Here is a 16,115-nt window from a genome sequence, read left to right as displayed (position 1 = left end):
AGCAGCAGCAGAAGAAAAGTAGGTCTTGTATCTCCTCCGGGATCAGCTGATAACTCCGCCCATACGACGAGTCAAACACTTCCTGTCTGTGGCTCTCAGCTGTGAGCTCATTGGCTCCTGACTTTAACATTACAAAGAAATGAACAGTTAAATTTATTTTGAAGGTTCAGTGAAACATCTGCTCACTGACGTTTTCATCAAACACGTGTGTGTGTGTGTGTGTGTGTGTGTGTGTGTGTGTGTATGTGTGTGTGTGTGTGTGTGTGTGTGTGTGTTGCAGCTGGTCACATGTCATCACTGTCCCGTGGTGACGTCCCGTCGTGGTCTGGTCTACAGAGACTCTCTGTCTGCTCTGTCCTGGAACCTGCGGGCCCCCGGGTGCCCCCCCCACCGGCCCATCGGCCCCCGGCTGCGAAGTAAACACCCCTGCACATTCACCAGGTAACACTCGCTGACACACACACACACACACACACACACATACAATGACATCAAACTCAAACCAGGTCAGTTCCACCTGAGCCTCTTTGTCACCACAGCTCTCACCCCTCCTTCCCTCGCAGGCCCAAACTCCCAGAATCCATTGCTCTGACTCGCTCCAAGCCGCCATGCGGCGTGAGGCACCTGGTCCTGACTCACCTGAGGAAGCTGCTGACGCTGAGCTCCCCCCAGCATAGAGGCCTCCCCCTGCCGGTCTGACCTAACAGCATGAGGATGATGATGATGATGATGAGCTGACAGGTGCTGGACACCAGGGGGCGCCGCAGGGTCCAGAGAGCCAGGAGGAGGAGTCCGACTGAACCTGAGTCCAGAGGACAGAGCCAGAACCTCGGGCTGGTTCCAGCTCCTCTGGGGCTGCAACGTTACACTGTCCATATACTTTTGGCCCCATGGTGTGTTTCAGAAAGGCGTGAACTAAACTGTAGATTCATTCAGTAAATTTTCAGTTATGTGACTGCTCTGTAAAAAGGTGTTATTGTTTTCTAGTGTAGATTTAAGTAAATACAATAATTATCTTGTAATTATTATCGTAATGTGTCCAAGTGTAATATCCAAGTCACTGGAGTTGAAACTTTATTTAAAAAAGGTCACAAAATCAATTCATATGTTGTTGGGTTTTTTCAATAAAATCTTATAAGTTAATGCTGAAAACATTAAAAATGGTAAGAACAGTTTTAGAAACAGCATCACTTAGCTTTAATAATTTGTAATTTGAGGATAATTAGCAGTCGAACAGTTTCATCAGCTGCTGCTTGTTTTTCAGTTTTATTTGTTTGTGTATATATATGTATAATATATATTGTTGTATCGTAACTTGTAGTTTATGGTTTACACACACAAGCGGAGCTGACGCTGGAGTTGAGGATAGTTTTTTAGATTAAATATATTTAAGTTTTAATATGTTTTCACAGTCGAGCTCAGAGCTGCTGATAGATTTTCCCTGGCTCCGCCCCCTTTGTCGAGATCCCCACCAACGTGTTCCAGCTGTTTCCTACTGCATTCTGACCTAATGCTAAGCTAGGCTAACTACCTGAGGAACACCATCATTGATTGAAAAAAGAACTTATAACTTATTGAACTGATAAATCTGTTGATTCTGTTAAATAAATGTATGAATTCATTTCTGTGGCTTTGTTAAAGCATCATGGAAAATGTGGAGATGAAAAAAATGACGCTGCCGGTTTCCACAGATACAGTCGCCACCGCAACGTCTTTACATAGCTGCTGTGGCCTGAACAATGAAGCTGAGGGTGTCAAAGGTCAAAGGTCATTTGGAATATTAATAAGTGAGCGGTGCCTCGTCTCCTGCTGACAACTTTAATCTGCTAGATTAATGAAAACCACACACACGCACACAGATTATATTGCAGAGGCCCAATGTTTCCTTTATCAGATTAATAATAACTTAAAATAAGAATTAAAATTACAGTTTGTACATATATGTGTATATGAAGACGATCAGTGACTGTATATAAAGACGATCAGTGACTGTATATAAAGAAGATCAGTGACTGTATATAAAGACGATCTGCGACTGTATATAAAGACGATCAGCGACTGTATATAAAGACGATCTGCGACTGTATATAAAGACGATCAGCGACTGTATATAAAGACGATCTGCGACTGTATATAAAGACGATCGGCGACTGTACATAAAGAGGCCGCCATCTCGTGCTGTGACGTCATGTGCAGTAGTGACCGTGGCGTGGAGCCGTGGTATCGAGGCCCAGCCCAAACACACTCTTAACCCATCCTGAGTCAATGTCAGCTGTCAATCATGATGTCTCAGCCTGCTTTGAATTTTTTTACTTTTGCCCATGTCCCATCTGCTAACATGGAGGGGGCGGGGCTAACGACCTATACTGCAGCCAGACACCAGGGGGCGGTCAGGACAATTTGAGATCAGTTCTAGGAGCCTTCATGTCGTCCATCTTTATTTACAGCTGATGCCACATTTGAAGAAATTGTTGATATCTGGGACAGACAGAGCGACAGAGTCGCTGTGGAAAGCGCCTCATGTGTTCATCTCCTGAGGAAACACGTTGACGGAAAGGAGCCTGCTGCTTTGTGGGAACAACAATGACTTGAGTGTAATGAAATAATCTGTCAGATTACAGCAGCGGGAGGAAACTCCTCACGGACCTGGAGCTGCTAATCACTGATAAGCTGCTTCGCCGAGGCCACGCTGACGCCTTCCTGCCGTTTCCTCCACAGTTTTCAAACTGAAAAAATTCAAACAATTCCGATTCAGTTGTCCTCCGTCAGATGAACTCCATCATTTTAATCTCCCATAGGAGGTGTAGCACCGGTGCATTCATGGGCTATCTGACACAGTGGGGAAAAAACTCACCTCCCTGACGTTTCAATACACGGTTCATCTTTTTAACAATGTGTGAGTCTGTTGTGTCGTTTCCTGTGTTTCCCATGAGGCCTTTGAACTTACATTTCACTACAGCACTGCACCAACAACACACACACACACACCATTAATGTAATGTGAGCACAATTAAAATGTGTATCATAAAGAACGTGGATAAAGAACGTGGAAGGTTCAACCCACAGATGATTATCTACAGAGCTTTATGCTGCGTTCACACCGAACGTGACGAGAATTCTCGAGTTGAATATATTGTCCACAGCTATGTGTTTTCATGAGTTAAATATGGTGACATGAGGTGGACTGGACCTCCGTGTGAGTCTCCATGTTTCTACGTCGTGTTGATTATGGTTGTTGAACTAAACGGTTCAGAGTACGTCGCGTTCACGTTGAATTTTCAGACTCTGCTGGAAACCGGAGATAGAATCAACGGTGCACCACCATAAAGTGTCCCCTGTCGGTCGCTCAGTCGGTTGCGGGATTTTGCAACTTTATCACCAGATGGCGCCAGAAAATTACACACTGGGGCAGGAAGTTAATTTCCATTTTATTTTATTTCGTCATGTGTTGTTCCTTTTTTTATTTGGCTGCTGTAACAAGTTTTTAGAACGTTCTTATAAAATTACATGTAAGAATGTTAAGAAAATTTAAATAAAAAATTTAAGAATAAAAAATTACACACGGTGAAAAGAAACACATGGTGTAAAAGGAAGATGTTCTGTATGCAGCGTTAGTGCAGGGACATTATTAATATTAATAAAGTTTGTGGCGACAGTGACTCTGCTTTGTTACGGTCCTAACTCCGCCCCGCCCCTTCTCCCGCTCGATGATTGGTGGAATTATAACAATCGCTCGCTGTCAATCAGGAGGAGGAGGCGGGGCTTCACAGCTGGAGATGATGATATGTTCCGGGCAGTTGTGAACAGAAGTGGCGGAGAGAAGCTGTTTGAAGAAGAGGAGGAGGAGGAGGAAGAAGAAGAAGAAGAAGAAGAAGAAGAAGAAGAAGAGGAGGAGGAGGAGGAGGCAGGGAGCTCCTCGCGGATGAATCCTTAGAGTGAGGAAGAGGAGTTTCCATAAGCTTTTGGCGGAAATGGATGAAGAGCACCGCGACCTGATGAGACCCCTCCTCACATCTGTAAGTTCCCCCGCTCCTCCTCCTGTTACCGCAGACAGCGGCCGAAGTGGCGTGAAAGGTCCGGTTGTTCCCGGGGAAGTTCCCGCCGCCGCCAGTTGGCAGCCGACTCTTTTCTTCTTGTCGTTCAGAGACCACGCTTGGTGCCAGGAAGTGGTGGTGATGATGATGATGGTGATGATGATGATGGTGGCGGCGGCGGTGCGTCGTCGCGGAGCCTCGTTGTGGAGTTCACCGATTCGCGGCTGCGCGAGTCACCGGCGACTCGTTCGACGGTTTGAATCGGTGTCGGGGTCTTGGCTCGACTCGCACCGGGCGGCCCGTCCGTTCGGCGCAGTGCCCCCCGCCCCCGGTCCTCACTGACACCGTATCTGTGCGTCTGTGTGGCTCTTCGCGGTCCCCCCCGTCGCGAGTTGTTAAAGGTGAACATAACTTCGAGTATGTAGATTCACGCTTTTGTAGTGAAGCCGAGTGTGAGCATGGTTCTCAATGAGTCGGAGCAGCTGTCTTGAATGTCTGTTCGCAGTATGTGAGTTTGCCGACAGGCACAAACGCTTAAAACGGATGTTTTAGTGAATGGAGTCTGGTGTGAGGATGTGGAAGTTACTCTATGACTAACGTGTTGAACACGTTGCTGTAGGAGGAGGAAGAGGGGGAGGGGGAGGAAGTGGGTGTGATGTGGTGTGGTGAGGTGCAGTCAGCAGACAGACAGATGTTCTGCCTCAGGGCTCACGAGCAAGGCACAGACTCCTCTCTTGTTCTGGACTCGGAGGCTCTTTGCCATCCTGCCGGATGCTGCTCTCAGTCTGTTGCCTTGGAGACGGGACGAGAGTCGGTCGAACGTGCTTGGTGGACTGATGAAGTTCTGTAACATTGTTTTTTAACATGTTCACTGATGTCACGGAGATGATTCATGAGAACCATCAGACACGTTCACTGGCTGATTCTGTGAGGGAGAGGATTTCAATGTGGTTTCATAGGGAGACTGTTGGTCATCTGTCTCTCCTTCTTCTTATCAACATTCATAAGGTCACACGGACGCTGACAGCATGAGGATCAGGACTCAGACTCTGGTTCTGAGGAGGCACAGAACCGACCCACATTCAGCCTGGACTCTGGGTGAAGACCCAGCAACTCTGAGCTGCAACAAGCTCATTAGAAATACTTTAGACAGCTTGATCCAGATTAACAGGAGGGAACAAAAACCAGCAGAAATTCCCTTGAATCAGCTTCTGGCAGTTGATGGAGTTTGTGGGTCGTCGGGGGTCAGAGGTCAGAGTGTTCCACCTCCCTGCTCGACCCTCTGGTGGTTCCGACCACTCCGAGCAGCTGAACAAAGAGCGGCTCTTTGTTCCTTGTGGACGCATTTATTTGGCTGTTTGAAGAGGTCAGACAGGGTTAATGTAGAGCTGAGGCCATTCTGAAGATTTTTATTTGTGAGATTTACACCAAACATATTTCAATTAAAGCGACAGTCTGTTCATGTTTCTGATCACTTTGATTTTCGTCATGATTGACAACTGATACCCACGATTGGTGGTCGAGTGTGTGTGGGCGGGGCCTCGGTACCACGGCTCCACTCCACGATCACTACTGCATAGAGGTGTTGTCCTTCTACATGTACAGTCGCTGATCATCTTTACACAGTTGCTGATGTCTTTATACAGATGTCATTATAAATGGTCAGTAATTGTCTTTACATATAGACAGTGATTTTATTTACATACACTCCCGACAGGCGAGTCCCCCTCCCTACAGGAGATAACACCTCCCTACAGGCGAGTCCCCTCCCTACAGGCGAGTCCCCCTCCCTACAGGCGAGTCCACCTCCCTACAGGCGAGTCTACCTCCGTACAGGCGAGTCTACCTCCGTACAGGCGAGTCTACCTCCGTACAGGTGAGTCCACCTCCCTACAGGAGATAACACCTCCCTACAGGCGAGTCTACCTCCGTACAGGCGAGTCTACCTCCGTACAGGCGAGTCTACCTCCGTACAGGTGAGTCCACCTCCCTACAGGCGAGTCCCCCTCCCTACAGGCGAGTCCACCTCCCTACAGGCGAGTCCACTTCCGTACAGGCGAGTCCCCCTCCCTACAGGCGAGTCCACTTCCGTACAGGCGAGTCCCCCTCCCTACAGGCGAGTCCACCTCCCTACAGGCGAGTCCACCTCCCTACAGGCGAGTCCCCCTCCCTACAGGCGAGTCCACCTCCCTACAGGCGAGTCCACTTCCGTACAGGCGAGTCCCCCTCCCTACAGGCGAGTCCACCTCCCTACAGGCGAGTCCACTTCCGTACAGGCGAGTCCACCTCCCTACAGGCCCTACAGACGAGTCCACCGCCCTACAGGCGAGTCCACCTCCCTACAGGCGAGTCCACCTCCCTACAGGCGAGTCCCCCTCCCTACAGGCGAGTCCACCTCCCTACAGGCGAGTCCACTTCCGTACAGGCGAGTCCACCTCCCTACAGGCCCTACAGACGAGTCCACCGCCCTACAGGCGAGTCCACCTCCCTACAGGCGAGTCCCCCTCCGTACAGGCGAGTCCCCCTCCGTACAGGCGAGTCCCCCTCCGTACAGGCGAGTCCCCCTCCCTACAGGCGAGTCCACTTCCCTACAGGCGAGTCCACTTCCGTACAGGCGAGTCCCCCTCCGTACAGGCGAGTCCCCCTCCGTACAGGCGAGTCCACTTCCCTACAGGCGAGTCCCCCTGCGTACAGGCGAGTCGCCCTCCCCTACAGACGAGTCCACCTCCCTACAAGAGAGTCCCCCTCCCCTACAGACAAGTCCACCTCCCTACAGGCGAGTCCACCTCCCTACAGGCGAGTCCACTTCCGTACAGGCGAGTCCACTTCCATACAGGCGAGTCCACCTCCCTACAGGCGAGTCCACCACCCTACAGGCGAGTCCACCGCCCTACAGGCGAGTCCCCCTCCCTACAGGCGAGTCCCCCTCCCCTACAGACGAGTCCACCTCCGTACAGGCGAGTCCACTTCCCTACAGGCGAGTCCCCCTGCGTACAGGCGAGTCCCCCTCCCCTACAGACGAGTCCACCTCCCTACAAGCGAGTCCCCCTCCCCTACAGACAAGTCCACCTCCCTACAGGCGAGTCCACCTCCCTACAGGCGAGTCCACTTCCGTACAGGCGAGTCCACCTCCCTACAGGCGAGTCCACCGCCCTACAGGCGAGTCCACCTCCCTACATGCGAGTCCCCCTCCGTACAGGCGAGTCCCCCTGCGTACAGGCGAGTCCACTTCCCTACAGGCGAGTCCACTTCCCTACAGGCGAGTCCCCCTCCGTACAGGCGAGTCCACTTCCCTACAGGCGAGTCCACTTCCCTACAGGCGAGTCCCCCTCCGTACAGGCGAGTCCCCCTCCCCTACAGACGAGTCCACCTCCGTACAGGCGAGTCCACTTCCCTACAGGCGAGTCCCCCTGCGTACAGGCGAGTCCCCCTCCCCTACAGACGAGTCCACCTCCCTACAAGAGAGTCCCCCTCCCCTACAGACAAGTCCACCTCCCTACAGGCGAGTCCACCTCCCTACAGGCGAGTCCCCCTCCCCAACAGGCGAGTCCCCCTCCCCTACAGACGAGTCCCCCTCCCCTACAGACGAGTCCCCCTCCCTACAGGCGAGTCCCCCTCCCTACAGGCGAGTCCACCTCCCTACAGGCGAGTCCACCTCCCTACAGGCGAGTCCCCCTCCGTACAGGCGAGTCCCCCTCCGTACAGGCGAGTCCCCCTCCGTACAGGCGAGTCCCCCTCCGTACAGGCGAGTCCACTTCCCTACAGGCGAGTCCACCTCCCTACAGGCGAGTCCCCCTCCGTACAGGCGAGTCCCCCTGCGTACAGGCGAGTCCACTTCCCTACAGGCGAGTCCACTTCCCTACAGGCCAGTCCCCCTCCGTACAGGCCAGTCCCCCTCCGTACAGGCGAGTCCCCCTCCGTACAGGCGAGTCCCCCTCCGTACAGACGAGTCCACCTCCGTACAGGCGAGTCCACTTCCCTACAGGCGAGTCCACTTCCCTACAGGCGAGTCCACTTCCCTACAGGCGAGTCCCCCTGCGTACAGGCGAGTCCTCCTCCCCTACAGACGAGTCCACCTCCCTACAAGAGAGTCCCCCTCCCCTACAGACAAGTCCACCTCCCTACAGGCGAGTCCACCTCCCTACAGGCGAGTCCCCCCCCCAACAGGCGAGTCCCCCTCCCCTACAGATGAGTCCACCTACGTACAGGCGAGTCCACCTCCCTACAGGCGAGTCCACCTCCCTACAGGCGAGTCCCCCTCCCCAACAGGCAAGTCCCCCTCCCCTACAGGCGAGTCCCCCTCCCCTACAGGCGAGTCCACCTCCCTACAGGCGAGTCCACATCCCTACAGGCAAGTCCCCCTCCCCTACAGGCGAGTCCCCCTCCCCTACAGACGAGTCCACCTCCGTACAGGCGAGTCCCCCTCCCCTACAGACAAGTCCCCCTCCCCTACAGACAAGTCCACCTCCCTACAGGCGAGTCCCCCTGCGTACAGGCGAGTCCCCCTGCGTACAGGCGAGTCCCCCTCCCCTACAGACGAGTCCACCTCCCTACAGGCGAGTCCCCCTGCGTACAGGCGAGTCCCCCTCCCCTACAGACGAGTCCACCTCCCTACAGACGAGTCCACCTCCCTACAGGCGAGTCCCCCTGCGTACAGGCGAGTCCCCCTCCCCTACAGACGAGTCCACCTCCCTACAGGCGAGTCCCCCTGCGTACAGGCGAGTCCCCCTCCCCTACAGACGAGTCCACCTCCCTACAGGCGAGTCCACGAATTTTGGAAAAAAATATTTGGTATTTTGAATGTGGCTTTTGGCCTAGATCTACAACCTAGCCCTTTAATGGCTATATTTGGAGTAAGAGGTAATGACACTGCAATAGCCATTAGCAAGAAAAATGTTATTGCTTTTGCAACTCTGATTGCTCTTGGAATACTCTTGGAATGGAAATCACAATTACCACCGAAGGCATCAGTGTGGCTTTCTGATATGATGATGTTTTTAAAAATTGAAAAAGTTAAATACCTTCTTAGAGGAACAACCAAAAAATTATACAAAGTCTGGGACCCTTTACTGGTTTATTTTGGCAAACTTGCAACTCTCTAGTAAATAAGCTTCAACGTAAAGCACAAACGCTTTCATCTTAGGTGGAACCCCCCCCCCCCTTTTATTTTATATATATATATTTTAAATCTTTTAATTTTTTATTTTTTAAAATTATTATTATTATTATGAATTTTATTTTATTTTCACGGCACAAGGGATTGTTAGGGTTGGATGGGGTTTATAAAAATATAAAAATGTTAATTGTTAAAATGCTACAATTCTTGTAACATTGTACATTGTCGCAAAGAGAAATGCAACCATTGTAAAATATTACAACTTGTGTGACATTGTACATCTCTTGTCTAACAAACAATAAAAATACATGGGGGAAAAAAATAAAAGAGCAGCTGCCAGAGAATATTTGTCAGATGACATGAAATGTTCCTCTTGTTTCTGAGCCTGTGGCAGTCTTGCTCTGTATTTGGTCATTTGATTGTGGTTTCAGTGTGTGTCTGTGTGAGTGTGTGTGTGTCATGTGTTTATTCGCTCTGTGCTCATGTAGCAGCTTGTTGTTGTTTCTCATCAGAATTCCTGAGCTGAGAGGAAAAGACCTGAGGGTCTGAACTGCTGCTGCTCCAAAATGAAAAATGATTTATTTGTTGTTTACTCATGTGAAAACTAAAACTGGAAACTTTGAAATGTCCAAGCTCACACCAGAGATCCTACGACGTTCAGCTCCATCAGCTCCATCAGCTTCATTAGATCCACCATATCATCACCAGATCCATCAGCTCGTCAGATCCAACAGCTCTATCAGATCATCATCAGCTCCATCAGATCCATCAGCCCCAATTAGCGTTATCAGCCCCAATCTGCTTCATCAGCTTGATTAGATCCATCAGATCCATCAGCTTCATCAGATCATCATCAGCTCCATCTGCTTCATTAGATCCATCATCAGCTTCATTAGATCCATCAGATCCATCAGCTTCATCAGATCATCATCGGCTCCATCAGCTTCATTAGATCCATCATCAGCTCCATCAGCTTCATTAGATCAATCAGCTTCATCTGATCAACATCGGCTCCATCAGCTTCATTAGATCCATCAGCTTCATCAGATCATCATCAGCTCCATCAGCTTCATTAGATCCATCAGCTTCATCAGATCATCATCAGCTCCATCTGCTTCATTAGATCCATCATCAGCTTCATTAGATCCATCAGATCCATCAGCTTCATCAGATCATCATCGGCTCCATCAGCTTCATTAGATCCATCATCAGCTCCATCAGCTTCATCTGATCAACATCGGCTCCATCAGCTTCATTAGATCCATCAGCTTCATCAGATCATCATCAGCTCCATCAGCTTCATTAGATCCATCAGCTTCATCAGATCATCATCAGCTCCATCTGCTTCATTAGATCCATCATCAGCTTCATTAGATCCATCAGATCCATCAGCTATATCAGATCATCATTAGATCCATCAGCTTCATTAGATCCATCAGCTTCATCAGATCATCATCGGCTCCATCAGCTTCATTAGATCCATCAGCTTCATCAGATCATCATCAGCTCCATCAGCTTCATTAGATCCATCAGCTTCATCAGATCATCATCTTCATTAGATCATCATCAGATCCATCAGCTTCATCAGATCATCATCTGATCCATGAGATCACCATCAGATCCATCAGCTCCATCAGATTCATTAGATCCATCAGGTCTATCAGCTTCTGACTATTTTTTCTTAACTCTGGACTTTACTTCATCTCTGTTATTCTTGACTTGTGCCTCTGGTCTTGAACTTTTTTTCTCTGAACTTGTTCTTATTAAGTTCGAACCTTTTGGTGTTGATGTGGGTTTTGTTTGTCTGGAGAAGCCTCGAGATTTGAACTTGGACCTTCTTCACCTGATTTGGGTTTTTGATTTGGGACTTGTTGCTTTTAACATGGGACTTGTTGGTCTAGACTCTGGACTTGTTGGTCTAGACTCTGGACTCGTTGGTCTTGACTATGGACTCGTTGGTCTTGACTATGGACTTGTTGGTCTAGACTCTGGACTCGTTGGTCTAGACTCTGGACTCGTTGGTCTTGACTCTGGACTCGTTGGTCTTGACTCTGGACTCGTTGGTCTTGACTATGGACTCGTTGGTCTTGACTATGGACTTGTTGGTCTAGACTCTGGACTTGTTGGTCTAGACTCTGGACTCGTTGGTCTTGACTCTGGACTCGTTGGTCTTGACTCTGGACTCGTTGGTCTTGACTACGGACTCGTTGGTCTTGACTCTACACAGTTAGTCACTGTTGGTCACAGTGGAGACACAGTGAATTGTGTGATACGTCCATCGGACGCCTCCTCCCTCCTACCTCATAACTTCTGCCTCCTAACTTCTGCCTCCTTACTCCTGCCTCCAAACTCCTGTCTCCTAACTCCTACCTCCCACTTCCTAACTCCCACCTCCCACCTCCCGCCTCTTTTGTGTGTTTGCAGACGTCCACACTCGCTGGTTTCTCTGACAGACGCTCAGTGAAGCAACACACTGGGCTATAAATACATGACTCCTCTGCAGCGCAGCATCTGTATTTACTCACTGAGCCTGAACACACCACTGTTGACAGTTTGTATCCGAGCAGCTGCTGGATTTTTCTTTTCACTACCAGGAAGTTTTGCTCTGTTACTTTGGGACTTCTATGTTCTTCCCAGAGAGGTTTTTTTTTCAGATCTGAGGAGTTCATGGCCGGAGCAACTATGGGACACTTTTGGGGAGATATTGCTAGTCAGAGAGTTGCCAGAGCAACATCCCTGGTACGTATCTGCTGTTAAAGACTCAGTGTGTCTGAAGTCACACAGACGAGGGAGGAGCTGGCGACACAGAGTGACAGAGGAAGTTGTTGTTTTTTCACTGATATGTTTGACTTGATCAGCGTTGTGAGTCATTTGAGGAAATGTGACCGTTAAACAGGAAGAAGAGATGTGAACACACACACACACACACACACACACACACTCTTTAAACCAATTGTAATGAGGACATTTAGTCTGTTCTTCACTACGTCCGGTGACCATCCGCAGGTTCAGACCGGGTTCTGAGGTTCAGGTTGGGGTCAAAGGTCACAATCAAGATTTTTAGATTTGGAGAATGAACAGAAACTTTTTTTTGTGTGTGTGTGTGTTGCAGGGGAACGATGAGGAGGCGGTGTTGGACCAGGGGAAGACGAGCTCCACCCTCCACACCAACTTTGAGATGGATGAACTGGAGAGTGAGTCTTCACACACACACACACACACACACACACACACACACACACACACACACACACACACACACACACACACACACACACACACACACACACACACACACACACACACACACACACACACACACACACACACACACGCACACACACAGGTTTTCCTCAGATTATTGAGTCGTTCATTACAAGCGACATCGTCAGAGCCATGAAAAAGTTTTTAATATGATACGTTGTATATATGACACGGACTGGTGTCTGTCTTTGGTCTCTTATCTGGAACTTCTCCGGAGCAGGTCAGCCATTCAGCATCAGTTACCATGGTGATTTACCCTGATAAGAAGAGAACCAGCTTCCTGGGATGGAAAACCAGAAGTTAAACCTGATTTAAACCTGAAGTTAGACCAGATGTTAGACCAGGAGTCAAACCAGTAGTCACCTTGGATCCTAGTTCAGGCCTCAGGATGAAGTTTAATGAAAATGTTTATACACTTCATCAACATCAGAAGCTCAGTGTGTGTTTGTGTGTTTGTCGTCCTCCTTCAGGTCACAGGGCGGTGTACGTCGGGGTCCACGTCCCTCTGGGCCGACAGACCCGGAGGCGTCACCGTCACCGAGGACACAGACATCACCGGAGACGGCGGGACAACATGGACCGGGAGGACGGACGGGACTCGCCCACGAACGGTCTGGCTCCGGCTCGGTCACAAATCGCTTCTCTCTGAGTGTGAAGCCTCGGGCGAGACACGATGACGAGTGTGTTGTGTCCCCGCAGACACGCCGTCGCAGAGAGTCCAGTTCATCCTCGGGACTGAGGACGACGACGAGGAGCACGTGCCCCACGACCTGTTCACCGAGCTTGACGAGCTCGCCTTCAGGGACGGAGAGCTGCAGGAGTGGAAGGAGACGGCCAGGTGACGAAGAGCGTCTTCAGTGTGGTTGATTTGCTTCACCTCCGTCCTGGTGTTCGTTGGTCAAGTGTGTGTGTGTGTGTTCAGGTGGCTGAAGTTTGAGGAGGACGTAGAAGATGGCGGCGAGCGCTGGAGTAAACCATACGTGGCCACGCTGTCGCTGCACAGTCTGTTCGAGCTGCGTTCCTGCATCATGAACGGCACCGTGCTGCTCGACATGCGAGCTGACAGCATCGAGGAGATCGCAGGTCAGCACGCTGCCGCGCCACCGTTACACCGTGTCGCCGCTGCGGTTCGTGGGTGTGATTGTCACAATGTCCCTCTTGTCCCGCTCTACGCAGACATGGTGATCGACAGCATGCTGGCGTCGGGTCAGCTGGAGGAGGGCGTGCGGGAGAAGGTGAAGGAGGCCATGTTGAGACGCCACCACCACCAGAACGAGAAGAAGCTGAGCAACTGGATGCCGCTGGTTCGATCCTTCGCCGACATCGGCAAGAAACACTCCGACCCCCATTTACTGGAACGTAACGGTGAGGCCGCTCGCGCTCGTCGCCCCGAGATTCGGCCTTTGAATATTTGACCTGCAGATCAGCGGGATGACGCCTACCTGATGAGAATGTTGACCTATCGCAACCTAAACCTGAAGTTAAACTTAAGTTAGACCTGGAGTTAGACCTGGAGTTAGACCTGGAGTCAAACCTGAAGTCAAACCTGAAGTCAAACCTGAAGTCAAGCCAGAGTTAGACCTGAAGTTAAGCCAGTGTAAGACATGAAGTTAGACCAGAAGTTAGACCAGAAGTTAAGCCAGTGTAAGACATGAAGTTAGACCTGAAGTTAGACCTGAAGTTAGATCTGAAGTTAGACCAGAAGTTAAGCCAGTGTAAGACCAGAAGTTAGACCTGAAGTTAGACCTGAAGTTAGACCTGAAGTTAAACCAGAAGTTAGACCTGAAGTTAAACCAGAAGTTAGACCTGAAGTTAAACCTGAACCGGATGATTCTTCATATTATCATAAACATCTGAGTGATGAGCTGTTCCGGACTCTACAGTTGGTATCGTTACTTCAAATGAATGAACCTGTCCGTTGTCACGGCACCGTGTTTGAATGTTTCTATGAAAGTTTCACATATTTTTTTACAAATGATTCCTGTGATTTGGACAGTTTTTCTTTTTGTTCTGTCTCGGAGTCTGGGTTTTTTGATCCTCCTCCCCGTGTTGTCATGGCTCCGTTCTGCTGTCGTCAGGTGGTGTTTTTGTCGGTCATCTGTCGTTGGGTAGAGTTCACAGTGTGTTCGTCCTGATTGGTCGAGCGGTGAAGAGGCGACAGGTGTGTGACAGGTGCATGTGGAACGTCGTTTTTGACTCTGGTTGATGAGTTTATGTTAATGTTTTCTCAAAGTTTCCTGCTGGTCAGCTTTTTAATATCACACTGTGTGTGTGTGTGTGTGTGTGTGTGCGTGCGTGCGTGCGGGTGTGTCAGATTTGTGATAAATTGTGAGAGAAACTGAACATCCTCTCTGACGTGAGGCTTCCATATCGATCGGGTTGAGGAGGAAAGGACAGCTAGATCAAGTTCAGGAAAAGGGAGGAGTTCAGGAGAAACTCTGCCAGCGAGCAGGTTAGGTTCACAGCGTCAGTTACCATGGTAACTAACCTACAGTTTAAGTTCACTCGCTTTCTGGAACGGAAAACCAGAGTTTCCCTCTTTTCAGGGTTAAAATCAAAGCCTGCTTCCTGGAACAGGCCCCTGGTTTCTTTGCTCTGTGACAGTAAACTGAATTATCTTCTATTGTGTGTGGACAAAACAAAACATCATCTTGGGTTTTGGGAAAGACGATCAACATTTTTCAAATTTTTTTCACCATTTTCTGAACCAAACAACTAAATCAATTAATGGAGAAAATAATCAACAGATTAATCGATGATATAAATATTCTTTAGTTGCAGCTCTAGTTGTGACCGTCTTCACCTTTAGCACATTAGCGATCTGTAGACGTGGTCATCATCATCATCATCATCATCGTCGTCTCGTTACTCAGTTACTGTTAATGTGCTGAAGTTGACAGATTTTAATAGGAGTCAGGAAGTGATCAGTGAGCGTGACGACTGAGCTGAGTCAGTGGAACAGGTTTAAAAGTTACTGATTGAACCTTCAAACATCTTTGACAACAAACAGAATGAATCTGTATAATTCATTTTCCATCTTCACTGTGGAAGCGTGTGGAATCTTTTCCACGTTTAAACGTCTGAGGAGGTTAAAGTCAGATTGTGTTTGTGCACACTGACATTTATCATTGTGTGTGTGTGTGTGTGTGTGTGTCACACGTATAAACTGCATGAGCCCGTGAGGTGTCCCCTCACACGTCGTATCAGGAGCGTTTGTGTGAACGTGTCGGAGACTGACGGAGTGTTTGGTGTCCGGCAGGTCTGCTGGCGTCGCCTCAGTCTGCTCCTGGAAACCTCGACGGCGGCAAACACGGCGAGAGTCGCATTGGCGGAGGCAGCCGGGAAAACAGCACAGTGGGCTTCACCAAGGTAACGACCTTAACCACGTCTTTACCACAAACACACGGGCTGGATTCAGATCGTCTTTCCTGTCCTCTTTTTCTCTCTACTGTTCCTCGACCTCAGTGTTAAAGGTCATGATGTCAAAGGAGTCAAGGAGGATTCACAGGACTTATGAAAAGAGAATCCAACTCCACTGACACTAAACTACGTCGTCATGTGATGGTGGATGTTGTTGATGCGTCTGTTGTGGTGAAACGACACATTTCTGAAGATCAACTACAAAAACCTCAGCAGCTCCATCAGCATGTTTCAGTGTTTTATGATTCATATGTAACAGTTACTGACATCTGGGTCATATT

General features: G+C 49.5%; 1 protein-coding gene and 1 long non-coding RNA gene across 3 annotated transcripts in view; both read left to right on the top strand.

The window, feature by feature from the left end:
• LOC118284962 overlaps nt 1–1,621 on the top strand; it is a 2,728-nt gene extending 1,107 nt beyond the window's left edge. Inside the window, exons 2-3 of the long non-coding RNA XR_004785003.2 lie at nt 281–441; nt 564–1,621. This is a non-coding gene — a long non-coding RNA (uncharacterized LOC118284962). The remainder of the gene's footprint in view (nt 1–280; nt 442–563) is intronic.
• Nucleotides 1,622–3,785: 2,164 nt separating this feature from the next.
• LOC118284898 (sodium bicarbonate cotransporter 3) overlaps nt 3,786–16,115 on the top strand; it is a 30,163-nt gene continuing 17,833 nt past the window's right edge. Inside the window, exons 1-7 of one of the 2 annotated variants that reach the window (XM_035608074.2) lie at nt 3,786–4,016; nt 12,263–12,344; nt 12,885–13,025; nt 13,114–13,252; nt 13,337–13,497; nt 13,591–13,779; nt 15,674–15,783. In XM_035608074.2, the coding sequence (XP_035463967.1) occupies nt 3,972–4,016; nt 12,263–12,344; nt 12,885–13,025; nt 13,114–13,252; nt 13,337–13,497; nt 13,591–13,779; nt 15,674–15,783 (867 nt within the window). In that variant the 5' untranslated portion in view covers nt 3,786–3,971. Of the gene's footprint in view, nt 4,017–11,576; nt 11,890–12,262; nt 12,345–12,884; nt 13,026–13,113; nt 13,253–13,336; nt 13,498–13,590; nt 13,780–15,673; nt 15,784–16,115 lie in introns of those variants that run through there. The other variant, XM_035608073.2, reaches the window with a different exon arrangement.

Source organism: Scophthalmus maximus, chromosome 10 (genome assembly GCF_022379125.1).
Source record: "Scophthalmus maximus strain ysfricsl-2021 chromosome 10, ASM2237912v1, whole genome shotgun sequence".
Taxonomy (NCBI): Eukaryota; Metazoa; Chordata; class Actinopteri; order Pleuronectiformes; family Scophthalmidae; genus Scophthalmus; species Scophthalmus maximus.
This window is presented reverse-complemented; position numbering and strand designations above follow the sequence as displayed.